Source organism: Schistocerca cancellata, chromosome 8 (genome assembly GCF_023864275.1).
Source record: "Schistocerca cancellata isolate TAMUIC-IGC-003103 chromosome 8, iqSchCanc2.1, whole genome shotgun sequence".
Lineage (NCBI taxonomy): Eukaryota > Metazoa > Arthropoda > Insecta > Orthoptera > Acrididae > Schistocerca > Schistocerca cancellata.
The window spans coordinates 260,700,160-260,718,896 of NC_064633.1; the positions used below are offsets into that span (position 1 = coordinate 260,700,160).

The 18,737-nt window shown below is 38.9% G+C and overlaps 1 protein-coding gene and 1 non-coding gene across 2 annotated transcripts in view; one reads left to right on the forward strand and one right to left on the reverse strand.

Moving 5' to 3' along the window:
• Window positions 1–932, forward strand: part of LOC126094882 (lipase 3-like) — a 73,433-nt gene extending 72,501 nt beyond the window's left edge. The window contains exon 10 of the mRNA XM_049909519.1: window positions 585–932. Within this exon, the coding sequence (XP_049765476.1) occupies window positions 585–737 (153 nt within the window). The 3' untranslated portion in view covers window positions 738–932. The remainder of the gene's footprint in view (window positions 1–584) is intronic.
• Window positions 933–18,137: 17,205 nt separating this feature from the next.
• Window positions 18,138–18,331, reverse strand: LOC126096053 (U2 spliceosomal RNA). The gene has a single exon (XR_007522013.1). It is a non-coding gene; the product is annotated as a U2 spliceosomal RNA (small nuclear RNA).
• Window positions 18,332–18,737: the final 406 nt, after the last annotated feature.

Here is an 18,737-nt window from a genome sequence, read left to right on the forward strand (position 1 = left end):
CGCAGTTCTTTGTTATTATTATATCACTAACGTCTGATCTCGCATTTAACTGGATTTGCCACAATATGAAGGATTGTCTTAGTAAAGATGCTGCCAGTTTTGAACCTAAGATCGTGCACGTCTATTTCCTAGTGTTTAACTGAAGGCTCATACTTATTTCCTGCAGCAACGAAAATTTCCCCTTTGAGACAAACAATAAAGAATTAAACTGAATAGACCGATGACCTTGCTGTCTGGTCTCCTTCCCCACCCCCCCACCCAAAAAAAAAAAAATTAAACTGAATATAAAGACAAGGACAGTAGAATAGTAATATACTACAGCGTATGATAAATATGTAGTGCATGTGATACATTACACTTGAAGGTGTTTTCTGAAAGGCAACGCTCTAAACATTCCAAGGCTGAAGCTCTGATCTACCCTCAAGTAATGCTTAGTTGACGAGGTGTCTCTTCGAGCTGTTCGTTTCGTACCCTGTTCACAGTCTCTTAAGTCAAGTGTTCAGATTTCCTTTCCAGTTAATCTAGAATAATTATTTTCATATATTTCGAAGACGATATTTAATTTGTGGTTTATCTTGTTGCAGGACGTTAACAGATTATACGAGAAGTTACCCAACTGCATCTTTAAATTCCTCGTGGAGCAAGAAACCTTCAATCATCTCGACTTTCTTTGGGCAATCCATGCCAAAGAGTTGGTCTACGATTATGTCCTTCATATCATGGCCTTAAATGTGTAAATTGTGATAAAAATTTGAGAACATAGTATCTGTTTTGTTATTGTTTGTAGGCCTCAAAAACTGTAAGCAGTCTTCTTAATTTCTGTCTTCTATTCGACTTTTATGATTTCTGAAAAATACTGTGCGCACTTTCGTTCGACATATTCAAATTACCAGTATTTAGGTCTTTTTTCCGGTCCATTGTAATGAATCATCCAGTTTGTTTTTCGAAATTTTCAGTCCAGCAAAAAAAAATGGCAACTGTGTGAAGCATTGTTACTTTCACGTATAAACTAAGACCTGAGCGTTGTTATCCATTTCAAAATGTAATATTCCTTGGTGCCAATAATTAAAAAATAACTCTGCTAAATCTTTGTTTCAATTTGCTTTTTCTTGCGCATTTAAAAAAGTAAAAGTTATCTGTTTTGACAATGTAAGCATGGAAGGTGTATTACAGTGCGTGATTTGGAATGGAATATTTCTAGAAGTACAGAGGACAGTAAGGTTTCAGGACAGATAATGTGATTTGCAATTTGTATGAAAACAAACCACAAATCACTTGCTCCAACACTCTCAGGTAACAATACTTTGCACGACTGATGATTGTGAATTGCTCTGAGAACCTTGCTAGAAAAGTTTGTGTGTAGGTAACATAGATAGCAATGCTACAGTATCTCAAGTAGTAGTGTCTTCATCCTTGAATGTGCTTTTATTGAACTACATACCAACAGTTGATTTCTATATTCGAGAATAATTATAACCTTTACAAAAGTCACAATAATGTGTACAAGGTGCAATGGGTATAAGTGCAGATATTTCTGTCGGTGACTGAGGACGATGTACTGAACAAGAATACATCAGTATTTACTTCATTTGCAGATTAATAATTATAGCCATTAAAAGTTGTGTGTTTTTAGGCTGGTTAATACCTTCAGCTACATGTCGCAAAAGCAAGTCATTAATGCTTGTTTTCCTCTGGGCAGCAGGTCATGTGTTGAAGTGTCGACTCACGGACACACGTCTGTTTGTCTATACTGACAGGAAAATTTGGAAATTTGTGGTAAGTTCCTATGGGGTGAAACTGCTTAGATCATCGGTCCCTAGGCTTACGCACTACTTAAGCTAACTTAAACGGAATTAAGATAAGGAGAACACACACACACACACACACACACACACACACACACATCCACACATCCATGCCCGATGGAGGACGAACCTCCGAGAGGAGGGGGGAGGGGAGCCGCGCGAACCGTGGCAAAGCGCCTCAGACAGCCGCGCGGCCTATATTGACAGGTGTAGTCCATGTAGTGGTGCAGAACTACCGTGCAGAAAATATCAGGTTATAAAGTTGGTGACGTGTTTGTGGGAAGACAGTAAGTTGTGTAGATATTACGCACCACATACAAAAAAAGCACTTGTACCTGTTCTATCCTTGGTACGCAGTACCCGTGTCGGACTGTCTATGGAACGAAGGACAGGGTCAAAGGGAGTGAAACTTCACTCATGTTGTGAACTTTCTCTTTATTTTAGCAAAACACACGAAGTTAGATTTATTAAACACATATTGGGAAAAGACATTCAGTGGTACTGACTACTGAGGAACAGAAAATTTACAAGCATAAAACTGTGTCAGACTGATTAACAGCAAACAAATTAAACACAATAACAAAAGCTGTGGAAGTATACTTCGCAAATAAGCACCAAATCAGAAAATTGCTATACAGCTGGATAGCGGTGGTGCGCAAGGCACACAAGAAAAATGACCAAACAAAGCTGTTTTAAGTATGGTGTCCTGAATGGTTCAATTAGTCAGTGAGAGCCTTCATGATTTAACAGATCCTAAACCAACAACACAGACAAGGAGCAAATTAACAACCATTCAGTTCAACGAATTCACATGAACTAGAAATAAAGAAAAATAAAATAATTAAATGGAGAGCTGCAGTAGGAGCGCAATGATTAAGACACAAATAGATACATCGACGTGCTATACAACCCTGTATTGGCAAGGCATAGTCGCCTCGGAGGGCAGACTTGGCTCCGCTTTTGGGCGCTGCGCCTGCTCTATAAAACAGTCAGATTTCGGTCAAGTTACACCAAAAGAAACAAAGACCGTAGCCTAATTCACAGAAGAATAAAGAAATTAATACAGGAATTGGGCCAGGCCTCTGCTATAGTCCGGAAGCCGCCGCACGACAGTCAAAATTACAGCAACCAGAAAAACAAGTAAATAATTTTCCAGTGAATTAACGGAATCGAATCAAAGAAAAAAGTTCCAAATAAAGTTATCGAGCAGGACGTTCGACTGCCAACTACAAATTGTACCAAACTCGCACAACGTGGGCGAGGGGTAAATAAATAACAGCCATGCGGAGCAGGGCACTTAATCCCATGCAAACACGTTTGGTTGGGTAACGAACTGCTGACTAACAGCAGATACAATACAGTCTTTTGAATACCATTACAACCACGTATAAAATAGTAGTAAAAATGCAAAATAAAGTCCTCACTGAGAATTACTTAATAATTAAGATAAAGACGCCGCCTCTTACAAACAACAACAAAAAAGCAGCCGAACTTGGTTGTATAAACACCCAATAAGATAATAAATGAAACTGAACGCTCAGTAATAGTGCATGCAGAAAGTGGCACATAAAATGAACCCATTTAATATATGAACGCGCGCCGCCACAAATCCAATATCTTACAGGCAGCCAACTGCTGAAATCGAGCTTCGCGATCAACACTCAAACTGGATCATTAAATAAAGAGACAAATTCAGTAGTTTACAGGAGTGCACATGCAACTTCCTCCATGAAGGCAGTAGTGCGATCAATAACCAGATCTCTTATATGGAACCGGACGTGAACCTTGAAAACAACACGAAAACTACTGACCAAAGAGTCACAGTATTGGTACAGGAAATGGCAGTTACAGCTATGGTTACTTCCGATGCTCGGCTCATTCGCATCTGATAAACCAAATCGGTAGCTCACCAGATACATCCTTAAAACGATCCAGGAATGACAGCGGGGAGCAGACACACAAATTCAACAAAGCGACGGTCCACCTCCGTTCTCCGGGTCGTCGGTCGCTAAAGCACATAACACGTTCCCTCTCCAGGAACGTGTCCCACGCGTTCAAAGGATTCCAGCCGGCTGTAACACATTTAATATTGGTTCACAATCCAGGAACCCGCCTGAGGGTCTCCTCGTGGTGTCGCTAACACGCTCAGAGCCAGTGGCTATTAACTGCCGAACTTGCACCAACCACCAACAGCCGGCACACTCCTCGGATCGCCGCCGGATTCAAACTCGGCCGCATCACCTCGAGCGAAACTGTTTTCACCTTCCCGGCCTCATTCACACTGCAGTCGCCACCGATATCCGCGCGAACCACGTCCTTCTAAGGCAAATATGTTCTACTAGAGACCATGGGGCGACCTACCGATCGCGCAAAAATCGTTTAAGGCATTACTAGCAGTAACCAAAATTTGCAGTGAGACACTTATTTCATTCGTCATAATTTTTTACCTTTTCTTAGGTTACAACATTTATCAGTCTTGTAATACAGTCTTTGTATGAGATACACTGAAGAGCCAAAGAAACTGGTACGTCTACCTAGTATTGCGTAGGGCCCCTGCGAGCACGCAAAAATGCCGCAACACGACGGGCATGTACTCGACTAATATCTGAAGTAGTGCTGGGGGGAACTGAAGCCATGAATCCTGCAGGACTGTCCACAAATCCATAAGAGTACGAGGGGTTGGAGATCTCTTCTGAACAGCACGTTGCAAGACATCCCAGATATAATCAATAATGTTCATGTCTGGGGAGTTTGTTGGCCAGCGGAAGTGTTTAAACTCAGAAGAGTGTTCGTCAAGCAATTCTGTAGCAATTCTGGACGTGTGGGGTGTCGCATTGTGCTGCTGGAATTGCCCAAGTCCTTCGGGAAGCCCAATGGACATGAATGAATACAAGTGACCAGACAGGCTGCTTATGTACATATCAGCTATCAGAGCCGTTTCGTATCAGGGGTCCCGTGTCACTCCAACTGCACACGCCCCACACCATTACAGAGCGTCCACCAGCTTGAACAGTCTCCATACGAGTACACGTCCGTCCTTTCGATACAATTTGAAACGAAACTCGGCCGACCACGCAACATGTTTCCAGTCATCAACAGTCCAATGTTGGTGTTGACGGACCTTGGCGAGGCGTAAGGCTTTACATCGTCCAGTCATCAAGGATACACGAGTGGGCCTTTGGTTCCGAAAGCCCATATCGATGATGTTTCGTTGAATGGTTCACACGCTGACACTTGTTGATGGCCCTTCATTGAAATTTGTGGCAATTTGCGAAAGGGAAGCGCTTCTGTCACCTTGAATGATTCTCTTCAATGGTCGTTGGTTCCATTCTTGCAACATTTTTTCCCGGTGTAACGATGTCGCAGATTTGATGTTTTACCGGATTCCTCATATTCAGGGTACACTAGTGAATTGGTCGTACTTCATCGCCGCCTCGGAGATGCTGTGTCCCATCGCCCTAACACCACGTTCAAATTCGCTTAAATCTTGATAACTTGCCATTGTAGCAGCAGTAACCGATCTAACAACTGCGCCGAATACTTGCTGTCTTATATAGGCGTAGCCAACCGCACTGCCGTATTCTGCCTGTTTACATATCCCTGTTTTTGAATACGCTTGCCTACACCAGTTTCTTTCGCGCTTCAGTGTAGGCTTTGGTGGGAAACGATTGTACATAAAGCGATTTGCTAATGAAATTATTTTATGTTATATTGATTGATTTTATGTTGAGACTTGGATAATAATCTTAGGTGCATGTCTGCTCCGCATCACGACAGTGAATTAGGAAAATACACTGAGGTGACTAAAGTCATAGGACACTTCCTAATATCGTGATTTCCCTAGATCACTTCAGGCAAATGCCGGGATGGTTCCTTTGAAAGGGCACGGCCGCTTTCCTTCCACCGGGGTATTGCAGCATCTTGACGTGGTATGGACGCAACGAGTCGTTGGAAGCCTCCTACAGAAATATTGAACCTGCCGCCACTACAGCCGTCCATAATAAGTGCTGCCAGTGCAGGATTTTGTGCACAAACTGACCTCTCGATTATGCCCCATAAATTTTCGATGGGATTCTTGTAGGGCGATCTGGGTGGCCATATCATTCGCTCGAATTGTTCGCAATGTTCTTCAAACCAGTCGCGAACAACTGTGGTCCAGGGACATGGTGCATTGTCATCCAAGAAAAAAATTCCATCGTTGTTTGGGAACACGAAGTCCATGAACGACTGCAGTCAGTCAATGATAGGTTCAGTTGGACCAAAGGACCCAGCCCCTTCCATGTAAACACAGCCCACACCATTGTGGAGCCACCACCAGCTTTCACGGTGCCTTGTTGACAACTTGAGTCCCCGAATGCACAGAGTCTGCGTCACACTCGAATTCTGCCTTCAGCTCTTACCAATTGAAATCGGGACTGGTCTGACCCGATCAGGGTTTTTGAGTTGTCTAGGTACTTTGGTAGCATGAACCCACTTACCACTCTGACGTTGTTCCCCTTCTGATGTGGATGCAGTCGGAAATGGTATTCTAGAGGCGTTATATCCTCTCCAGAGGCAATCTGGCCCTTAAGTGTTGTAACTGTTCCTCGACGTACTGAGTACTGGCACTAGGGGACGTCCAAGCTAGTGCTACACACTTTCTAGCGGGGAGAGATGTCGGTATGCTGTTGGCACGAGAGCACCTTAACAGCACGCAGATAACTCGTTATAGAGACAAGCGTCAGGTGTGAACGAGCATTATCCTCTTGAAAAATAGCACCGCGACGTTGGTGTACAAACGATAACTCACAAGGATGCAGGGTATCCTCGACATAAAGTTGTGCCGTCAAAGTTAAAATAATAAGCGCCACCTGTGACCTAAAGTCGTACCCAATAGCTCGCCACACCATGACATCATGAGCCTCTCCAAAATATTGGAAGAACGGAACATCCCTACGCAGGTCAGTGCGACGCTCTCAGACGGCAGTCACCCAAGGTAGTACAAAACTGCGATTCATCACGGACTGCATTCAACCAGCAGTCCATGCTTCCCGATCATGGCACCACTCCAAAGGCTGCCGTCTGTGTTGTAACGTCAACGGCATCCTACGCCTTCTCCAGTCTGGCTGCGACTACTCGCTGACCAACGGTGTCAGAATGTCAAACAAGACAGAATGTTGGAGGTAGTCCATTACTTTTCGTCAGATGGCGCCTGCAGACAAGAATGGGCTACAAACTGCTTGGCGTAAGGTACAGCAACCGCCTCTTATAGTGGTCAAACGGTCTGTGTGCTTTCCCTCATCTTCTCACATCAGTCCAGTGTCACATCTCAATGCTCCACAGGTCTGTACTCTCTATGTTTCGACCAGGGGGCCGAATGGGTACCCATAATGAAGCCCCATATCTAAATGTCTAATACTGATAACGCAGTCTCACACAAGTTCGCGGCGGCACCATATCATTTACAGTGATTACTCAACATCTGACATTTCTCACGCTCCTCATATACCAAATCACGCCTCTTAAAAGTACTAAACATAAACAAACTAGTGCACTCTGGTGATCATTGTGCCTTACACAGATAACTGCAACTTAAATCGTTTACATACCAGCCGACAGGGCTGCCCATTAGTGTAGCAAACCTGACAAATATTAGGATCCGGAATCTTTTTTTTTTTTTTTTGCGGGGGGGGGGGGGGGGGGGGCACGAGAAGAATTATATCTCTACATTTACTTTTATTCTTTATCCAACTGCGATTTTTATAGGACTGAAATCTTCGCCAAACTGTCTGTGCTGGATGATCGTACAAGCAAGTATGGTCAGTGTTGCTGATGACGATTTTGTTAGCTTACGAGTCTGAAATAACAGAAAATAAATCGACGCAACTCAAAAACATTATAACTTGTTCAACTTCTCTTGGAGCTATTACCCCACTACTGCTTGGCATCGTCGACAGGATTCGTAAGCTAACACCGAGTGGTGCTGCAGTAGCTATTACACAACACTATGGTTATTGTTTGACCGTGCGATGTGGCATTAATTGAGTTTTATATCACTTTCATTATTACAAATAAGTTCCACGTGTGAAAATGTACGTTACTGTACTGCGATTTCACGAAATTTTCTTACTTCCGTGCATCATTTCCTTTACAGTAAGTGGTAAGTATGCAAAGTAAGCTGCAAACGTTGTAGCACTGCTGGAGATGTTCCATGCGCAACAATCCTCGACCAACGGCCACCATAAGCTTACCCCTCCGTTCCCTGAGCTAGTCTCTAACAAGACTCGAGAAAAGTTGCACAAGCCTTCTAACTACCGAAATTTATCTTGCAACACATAATGATAATGGACTGCGGCATAAACTGAACACCATTATCGTCAAACTAAGCGATAAATCACCACCTCCAGAGCCTGCCACGTTTATCAGTGACAATCATGACGTTTCTAGAGATTAAATATATTTAAATATGGGTTTACCGAGTTTCTAAGGCCCCTTTTGTGACAAGAATAGCGTTTATTCCAATGACAACAAGCTTATAACAATTTAGAGAGTCCGGTGTTGTCATTTTTCAGTTTTCATAAAAACTGCATTGGTAACAATACTGATGACCAAATATTCACACATGGTGCTTTACATACAGTGTGTTTCAGCATTAAGTACAGCGCTCGGTTCCATTTATTAAGTTATTATCAGGAGTGACAGCAGTGTGCATGTTGTTGTTTTCGTCAAAATTGGGCTTTTTACTTGTCCAAGTACTACAGAGATCTGTGAATTTATTAGGCAATTCTCTTTATATTGTTTTTAATCTGAGATATGTTACAACATTTAAAAACTAATTTAGTGCTGTTACTTTCACAGTTATTTAAAGCTTTCCTTATTCATTTAAACATATTCTAGTAGCTATTTTAAATATTTGTTTCTGGATACTGACGGGTTATGCACATAAGCCTAGCGCACAGAAGCGCTCATAAAAACGTAAACACGATGAAAACTTCATGTAAGACCTGTAGAAAATAAAAACGAATTGAGTAGCTACATTACGCTAAAAGCTAATCTGGTGTTGAAAGGACGTAACACTTTAACTTCAGCAGTAGCAGAAATTTGTTCTGCGAAAAAACGTAAACTAACTGCACTTGATGCAAGTATTTTGTCGCTTGATGAAGGAGAGGAAAGAAACCAAACGCCTGAGTCTGATGGACGTATAGGCTGTGACTGGAATTCAAGTGATCCTGGGCAACTCCCATATCCATTTTGTAATAGTAAAGAGACAGAAGCGTTAGAAAGGGCGTTTCAAGTATAGACCCTCCAACAGTTAAACAGTTTAAAGACAAAGTAGAAAATTTCCCAAGCATCACTTGTATTCCAAATATTTTAACAACAAATTGAAATAGAAATAGATGGAGGGACAGCCAGAGGAAACTCCTCTCTTGGCTATCCTTATTACTTCAGAATTACAGCAAAAAGCCTGTTACATCTAGGTTAGCTAAACTAGATAAGGGATTTGACTAAACGAAAACAACTTGGAAAGAATTCTACTCTCTTCTTCCTAGTCACGAGAACAGTTTTGTGTATAAAAACAATTATTTAGCTTGGAGATGTTATGTACAAACTCTAATAGGTAGCAGTCTATATTCCGCATTCGAGAAACTATTGCTGAAAGAAAAGACCTTTTAGCTGTTTAGACGTTATTATCTTATGGTCTCACGAAATCTGCCTTTTAGGGGAAGCAGTCACCAGTTAGGAAAGCCATATGATAACTACTTTGAGTTAATTTTAATATAATATTCAATTTATGTTGAAAGCTGTCATGAGAAACAAACTATTTACCTTGGTGAACACAGAATGAGCTTTTGTCATTGTGTGGGGATAGTATTTTAAATAAAATCTTGGAAGAAAGGCAGGAACCTCTGGTTTTTCATTTATTTACGATGCTATTTCAGTTGTGTCTAAGACCAAGCCGAAAAGCCTGATTTTAAGGTTTTTATTGACAAAGAGGAATACAGATTGGAAATTCATAAATCGATTCATAAATGGATTTTCAGAAATCGTAGATGCATTTAACAAGCATGAAACTGATTTGCATCACTGTCGTGGTCAGTGCTTTGATAATGGATCAGGCATGGCTGGGCCAAAAGAAGTTGTATAAGCGAAAATTTTATCCGCTGGCAACATTTGCTACCTGTGTAGCTTGTACTCTGAACTTAGTAAGATTACATGCTACAAATAGTAATGAAGTACGTTATTCAGTTAGTTTACAGGCAGATGTAAGGCAAAACTGCGAAAAAAGTTCGATTTTTTACTATGTAATTTATTATATAGAATCTTTAAGAGTAACGTTCCAAAGTTTGATAATCGAATTCTGGCTATAAATATGTTTAAATAAATGTTGTTTGGGAGTCTGTGTATACCACGTCCCCTCTTTATATGCTGTGATCCACGCAGTCTCTATGCTAGAAATTTTTTCTGCGTTAATTTTTCGTTCACACAATCGAAGCGAACTGCAGATGAGTCTAGAAGGCTGTGAGAAAGATTATCTTTGCTTCTTCCTTTGTTTACAACCTGTGTTTTTGAATATTGTGTACTACAAACTTGTTTAAGTTTTTAGTTTTGTGTATCTCAAACAGTTTTGCTCGAAATGGGTCATAACAATGGAGACATATTCAAAAAAGTGAGGATATGTCGAATTTTACTTGTAAAAGGTAAAGGAAATTTAAATAAAATAGTGTTACAGATGCTACTCCTTAGTGTAAAGAACAGTTATCGACAAACTCACTGAGTTCATCGAAGAATAAAATTAGTGAAAGAATTGATGATGCTGTGTACATTGCGAAAGACGAGTTTTCCAGTGGATTTAGGTTAACTGACTTAGAAATACTTGCCCAGATAATTAACATTTCATGTTCATGTGGTAACTGTGGGTCAAAGACATTGTAAGTAAGATACATGATTTGTGTAAAGTTTGCAAATATTATGTTCAGTTCAAGATTTCTACTCTCAGTAGGAAGGCGTACGAGGCGAATACAAGATTGTGTTGCGCCATGAGATGCTTAGCTGTAGGCAGAGAAGGCACAAATTTATTTTGTGGCTTGACGAATATGCCAGCACCTTTGACTAGATTCAGTGATTGCAACAGAACACTCCCCAGTGTTCTTGAAGTTGAATGCAAGGAGGACATGGAGAAAGCTGTTGCGGAAGCTGTAGATATTAACAGTGAAGGTAAATAATGACACTGTTTGGCGAAGATAGATCTGTGTGTCTCTTGTGATGGAATCTGGATGGAGAGGGAACATGGTGGATCATCTGTCATTAGTGTGGAACAGGGAAAATCTTCCAGGTAAGGGGCTAATATTCCTCTTAGTCTGACACAATAAAGAATAATGATGACAGTGAAGAAGAAAGGTGGCAACAGGAACACAAGAAAATGTGCAGAAAGAATTACCAAGGGCCAAGTGGTGGGATGGAAGCAGCTGGAATGAAACTAACATTCTAAAGAGGAGTCGAACAATAGGGTGTTAGGTATGTGAAGTATCTAGGTGATAAAGATTCCAGTGCTTTTAAGACTGTTTTAGATAGCAAAATTTATGACCCTCAAACTAAAATTGAAAAACTGGAATGCATGGGGCATGTTCAAAACCGAATAGGACGTAGACTCCTCAGATTGTAGAAAGAAATGAAAGGAAAGAAATTAGAAGGTGGAAAGCCACTGGCAGCTGTTAACAGACACACAGACAAGGAAATTCACATTTTACTAATACATTATGGAGAAGCTGTAAAGGACAACTTACATAGTATGAAAACAATACAGCAAGACTTGTGGGCAATATTCTTTCACAAAATTGCCACAGATCTTCAATGTTTGTCACTTATCGTGGTGCAAGACAGAAGTCAGGGAAAAGCCATACACCCACAAACATGGTTTGCCACTTTCTGTTTTAGATGTAATAAAACCAACTTTCAGGGGCCTAGCCAATCCTTAACTGCTGAAAATATGTGTACATGGGAAAACACAGAATAAAATTGAGGGCTACATTCACCTTATATGAATGCATTGTCCAAAAATAGTATTTGTGTCCTCAATTGTTGTGATGACAGCTGTACAACTTTGGATAGTAGTGAAACGATTAAGAAATTAATTCGACCTTTTCCTGATGATATGAAAATCTTATCAAAGAAGTACAAATGTTTGAGTCAGTGAGTGCAGCTATATTTTTCCGGAATTGACAGAGACAACATTTAACAAATGGCTTGCATTTCTTGTTCTAAATGAGATTTATACTTTTAGCTTACATTATGTTTTCCTGAATGTTGCATTGCAGTGATTGTCACTTCAAATGAGAGAGGATTTAGTAAAATAGCACTAATCAAAAGACATTTAAGATCTACACATTAGGCCAAGAGACATTTAATCATGTAGCACTGTTATCAATAGAGCATGAACGTGTTTCTAAAATTAGATTAGGTATTGTAGTGGATAATTTCATCAGCTGCAAGAACAGAACATTCCACATTCCATCTCCAGTCGTTCGAAATTGCTTAGCTGACACTGACAGTTTCTACCACAGACTTTTAAAATCAGGATAGCTATTGTTGTTATTATTATTATTATTATTAGTATCTTCTTTCCTTTCTCAGACCTTAGGTCTGGTTAAAAATGGGAAATGACGTGGACCTTGATCAAGCGTGACTTCCTTTTAACTGTACGATATATGTTACATTGCATTTAGGAACTTTCGGGTAATTGAACATGTATCAATAATTACAGATTTCTGTAGTTGTATATATACGTTTGGATGTAGCTGTATTGCGTTGATGTACTGGTGGATATTGTGTGGTATGACTCCTGTAGTTGATAGTATAATTGGTATGATGTCAACTTTATCCTGATGCCACATGTCTTTGACTTTCTCAGCCAGTTGGATGTATTTTTCAATGTTTTCTCCTGTTTTCTTTTGTATATTTGTTGTATTGTGTATGGATATTTCGATTAGTTGTGTTAATTTCTTCTTTTTATTGGTGAGTATGATGTCAGGTTTGTTATGTGGTGTTGTTTTATCTGTTATAATGGTTCTGTTCCAGTATAATTTGTATTCATCATTCTCCAGTACATTTTGTGGTGCATACTTGTATGTGGGAACGTGTTGTTTTATTAGTTTATGTTACATGGCAAGTTGCTGATGTATTATTTTTGCTACATTGTCATGTCTTCTTGGGTATTCTGTATTTAATAGTATTATACATCCACTTGTGATGTGATCTACTGTTTCTATTTGTTGTTTGTAAAGTCTGCATTTATCTGTTGTGGTATTGGGATCTTTAATTATATGCTTGCTGTAATATCTGGTGTTTATTGTTTGATCCTGTATTGCAATCATGAATCCTTCTGTCTCACTGTATGTATTGCCTTTTCTTAGCCACCTGTTGGATGCGTCTTGATCAATGTGTGGCTGTGTTAGATGATACGGGTGCTTGCCATGTAGTGTTTTCTTTTTCCAATTTACTTACTTCGTATCTGTTGATGTTATGTGACCTAAAGGGTTGTAGAAGTGGGTATGCAATTGCATTGGTGTAGCTGATGTATTTATATGAGTGATTGCTTTGTGTATTTTGCTAGTTTCTGCTCGTTCTATAAAGAATTTTCTTAAATTGTCTACCTGTCCATATGTAGGTTTTTTATGCCGATAAATCCTCTTCCTCCTTCCTTTCTGCTTAATGTGAATCTTTCTGTTGCTGAATGTATGTGATGTATTCTATATTTGTGGCATTGTGATCATGTAACTGTATTAAGTGCTACTAGGTCTGTGTTACTCCATTTCACTACTCCAAATGAGTAGGTCAATATTGGTATAGCACAGGTATTTATAGCTTTTGTCTTGTTTCTTGCTGTCAATTCTGTTTTCAGTATTTTTGTTAGTCTTTGTCTATATTTTTCTTTTAGTTCTTCTTTACTATCTGCATTATCTATTCCTATTTTTTGTCTGTATCCTAGATATTTATAGGCATCTGTTTTTTCCATCGCTTCTATGCAGTTATTGTGGTTATCCAATAAGTAATCTTCTTGTTTAGTGTGTTTTCCCTTGACTATGCTATTTTTCTTACATTTGTCTGTTCCAAAAGCCATATTTATATCATTGCTGAATACTTCTGTTATCTTTAGTAATTGGTTGAGTTGTTGATTTGTTGCTGCCAGTAGTTTCAGATCATCCATGTATAGCAAATGTGTGATGTTGTGTTGGCATGTTCCAGTAATGATGTATCCATAATTTGTATCATTTAGCATGTTGGATAGTGGGTTCAGAGCAAGGCAGAACCAGAAAGGACTTACTGAGCCTCCTTGGTATATTCCACTCTTAATCTGTATCGGCTGTGATGTGATATTATTTAAATTTGTTTGGATATTAAGTGTGGTTTTCCAGTTTTTAATTACTATGTTTAGGAACTGTATCAATTTAGGATCTACTTTGGAAATTTCCAATATGTGTAGTAACCATGAGTGGGGTACACTATCAAAAGCTTTTTGGTAATCAGTGTATGCATAGTGTAGTGATCTTCGTTTAGTTTTAGCTTGATATATCACCTCTGCATATATTATCAGTTTCTCTATACATCCTAGTGCTCCTTTGCAACAGCCTTTTTGTTCTTCATTTATAATTTTGTTCTGTGTTGTATGTGTCATTAATTTCTGTGTAATGACTGTAGTTAATATTTTGTATATTGTTGTTAGGCATGTTATGGGGCGATATTTTGCTGGGTTTGCTGTGTCTGCTTGATCTTTAGGTTTGAGATAAGTTATTCTATGTGTAAGTGTATCAGGGAATGTGTATGGGTCTGCAGTGTAATTGTTAAATAATTTAGTTAGATGTGAATATGTTGAGTGAACTTCTTTAGGCAGAAATTTGCTATTTTATCTTTTCCAGGGGCTTTCCAATTGTGTGTAGAATTGATTGCTCAGGTGACTTCAGACATTTGTGGTATCATCTTGTATGTGTCTGTTTCTGCTTGTATCCACCGTGCATGCCTGTTATGTTGTACCAGGTTTGACCATTGCTCCAGAAGTGTTCCATGTCTGTTTTGTTTGGTGGGTTGTCTATTTTAATGTGTGTGGTATCCATTGTCTGATAATTTTTTTTGTTTGTGTTGAATGTTTTGTTTTGTTTCCTTCTATTTTCACTTTTTTTATATCTTCTAAGTCGTTTGGCCAATGCTTGTAATTTCTGCTTCTTTTCATGTAATTGCTCTATCACTTCTTGTTGTAAGATTTTACCTAACCTTTTTCGTTTTTTGTCTGATATTACATTTCTTATAAATTGTGTTAGCTGTCCAATGTCTATTATTATTATTATTATATTACTATTGTTATTATTATTATGTGGGCTAATTTATTCCAATGAGGTACATTCAATTAATAAATTAATCATTGTGTAGACAACATTTAGTTACTGATCACATGTAAAACAACATACTGAAGTATTTGTGATAGTACATACTGAAGAATTTGCGATAATTACCTTCTATGGCACTGAGAAGGCTTGGAGGCTCTCAAAAACGTTTCGGAGTCAACGAAATCTATGGGCAGCCCTGCAGTTAAGGTGTGGATGTGTATGAAAGTAGATTGACATGCAATCAGGTTCAAGCAGCTGCCCTTTTTTACTGGGCAGTGGGAAAAGCAATCCACGTTTCCACAAGAACTGATCAAATCACTTTATTTCAATGAAAGCAGCAATGGAGTTAAAAATCTAAATGCCTAACATTAGTGCAGCAGTCATAACTGACAAAATAATTTCTTTTGTGTAATGTGTTGACTTCAGTGGCCATAGTTTTGAAAATAAATATCACCAATATATTGGTTGTTCTGTCCCAAATTTCCACATGAATAATATTACAATAGCCATCATAGTGGAACACTTGTTGATGGCTCACACAAGAGAGTACAACAACTGCTTATTGTATAAAGATAATTTTGATGTTGCAATCACCCCAGCTAACATAATGTATTGTTGGTTTTCGACAATTAAAAAGAAAAGGCGTTGGACAATTTTAAAAAAAGATGTTGGAAAAAGTAACTTTCTAAATATTGTGAATGTGTTCACAGGTACCGTTACAACAAGAATTTAGGAATGGAAAATGAATTTCAAATTAATAATATTGACTGTACCACATTTTATTATATATATTTCATTTCATTGCAATATATGAAACATAAAGCAATATTTCCCACTGTATCTATAATGTACATCCTTTCCATTGTCTCTTACAACAATACATGCCTTGCGTAGCAGTTGTGGCACCTTTGTATATGCTTCTGAGGTGAGCAATTGAAACACATAATACTCTAGCACAGTGAGTAAGGTAACAAAAGAAATAGACTCACTACTAAACTGGTTAAGCTACAGTCGCTGTGCATCTTCATAAACTTTAAAAGACACATTTGAATGAGGGATAAAAATGTTTTTGTGGTGAAATAATATTTCAGTACAGATTAATAATCATCCATTGGGCACAATAGATCATCTTTCACTGATTCTTTTTTTTACTTCATCAACAGCTGTACAGTATTTTCCAAATAATTGTTTCTTATACCCCATAAATTTCTCCTGTATGACATTGAGACTTATAGGAGCAAGAAAAATCTTTGGTATTCCATCTCTAAATTCAGCATCTATGAAGTTAATACATTTATGGCTAATAGTATCTGACTTCACTACTATACATATGCATGAACTCAAACATCCCCATATGTCTCTATGACAGGGAACCCCAAACCAAAGCAGTGGCTGCTCATTCCAATCTGACTAAACTGGACTTGAACACTATGTTTGGCATTCTCGATTTCAAGCTTTGCATTCACTATCTGCTTTTATGCCTATATACATATGCTGTGATCTGTAGGTAGTCAACCACTTGACTACAGCTCAATGAATCGTTGTGTTTCCAGATGAAACGTATCTGGTAGCCCATATATGTGTAGCACATTTATGTGTGAATTGTTGAGTAGATGCTTGAACAGATGTGTGTCCTGCTCCAACAAGGCAGCTAGTGCTGAATCAGGAGGCTGCTTCTGTGCAGCTGCAAAAAAGTAAAAACTGTAAGTACTTAGACACAAAAAACAGTGGGAGAAAACGGTTAATAATAATAATAATAAAATACTTACACTTAAATATGACAGGTTCTTCCTCTTATCCTGTCTGGCTGATCTCTGCAGACACTTCACGCTCTTTCCACTGCAGTGAACAGAACGCAAGTGACTCAGTTAATGAGTTCCTGCAGCATTACCAACTATCTGACATCATAGCCTTCCATCTTGGCAGCCATCTTGTGATTTCATAACCTGTCACAGTCAGCCATCAGTCTGCCATTAGTCTGCTATCTGCTATCACTGTGGCACTAGTGGGCCATTGCATGTCATTTTTTCTGACAGCATTCTGTGTTGTCATAGAATGTCATATTGGGAGCCATCTTGTGACAGTACAGCCCAATGTCTTGTATCCGCCATCTTGTGTGACATAACCTTGACTTCGGAGGGGGAGAGGGGACCTTCACCTTTGTAAAAAAAAATTTCAGTATTGCAAAACTGCACCAATATAAACTTTAGTCCACTCGTTATGACACTAAACTAATCCAGAAACATTTTCTATGTGTTGCACAATTTTTTAAATTGTTTTGAATCAGTGTAACAAACTACCTTTGCAACATTTAAAATGAAGGTCTTTGAAATATAACAGATTAACTTCATTTTTAAAACAACTGGTTTCTTTTCCGTATGAAACACCTTAAGAGCTGAATTTGCTCGTCATATGAGTAACCTCTCCGATTTATAACTGAAGTTTATACGCTACATCATAGGATAATTATCCTGAAGCATCGATACAATCAGACCTGAGCCTAGTAATTTTAAAAATGAAATCCGTTGATCAAAAAAGCAGAGACACTATGTCATTTTCTGCAAGGCATTTGAATTTTCAACATTTATCGTTATAAGGGCAGTGTTTGCGCACATTATCATTCACAGAACCCTCTGAATAAATATCATGACTTGTAATTAATGCTGGTTTGCTGATAATGAGTGTATCAAGAAGCTCAGATTAAATAAGCTTGGAATTTTCACAATTACAGTGTTATTAAACAGTTATCCTTATGGAAAAACCTAATTCACCAGCGCTCAAGTTGCTCACTTTTTCCACAGCAATTCCACTGTTCTTAATACATGCAGCAACATTGTACTTTGGAGAGTATTCTTGAAGTTGAAACTTAATGGTTTTGGACATTATTTAATGAAGTGGACAAACATACTACAATCTCTCACGTATGTCTCACGAAGTGACTGCAATAAGAAAATTCGGGGTACAATCAACAGCAGAAGTTTTGTCTTTTGTTTTCTCGATAAATAAGAGAAAACAGTCTTTCGTGAGTTTTTAAGCCGTGAGCACTCCGTCGTGAGTCAAAAATAAGTTAAATACTGTAGTCCTGCAGTGCAGCACGTATCACTTATTAAGTTGATAGGAGCGGATACTACACTTTGATCTTAGCCAAAAGGGTCCCTACAAATGGATGGACTGACGTCTTAGAGGTAGACTAAAATTACATCTACATCTGTATGCATACTTCTCAAGTCATCGTACGGTGTGTGGGGGAGGGTATCTGTACTACTACCAGTACTCTACATATGAACCACACTTTCCTAAAATTCGTCCAATAAACCGATGTCAATGTTTCGCCTTCACCGATACCGTCCTTACGTGTTCGTCCCAATTCTTCTTTCAATTGATGTGACTGTACAGGCAACACACTGCTAATGGTGCGTTCGTACATTACGGGATTGTATTTCCTAACACATCTTACATTTTTCTGCATTTAGAGCAAGGCGCCATTTATCAATCATCTTGTAACCTCCTACAGTTCCCACCTTCACGTACACCACAGCATCATCAAAGTCCCCTGGGTCACTCCTGACGATAT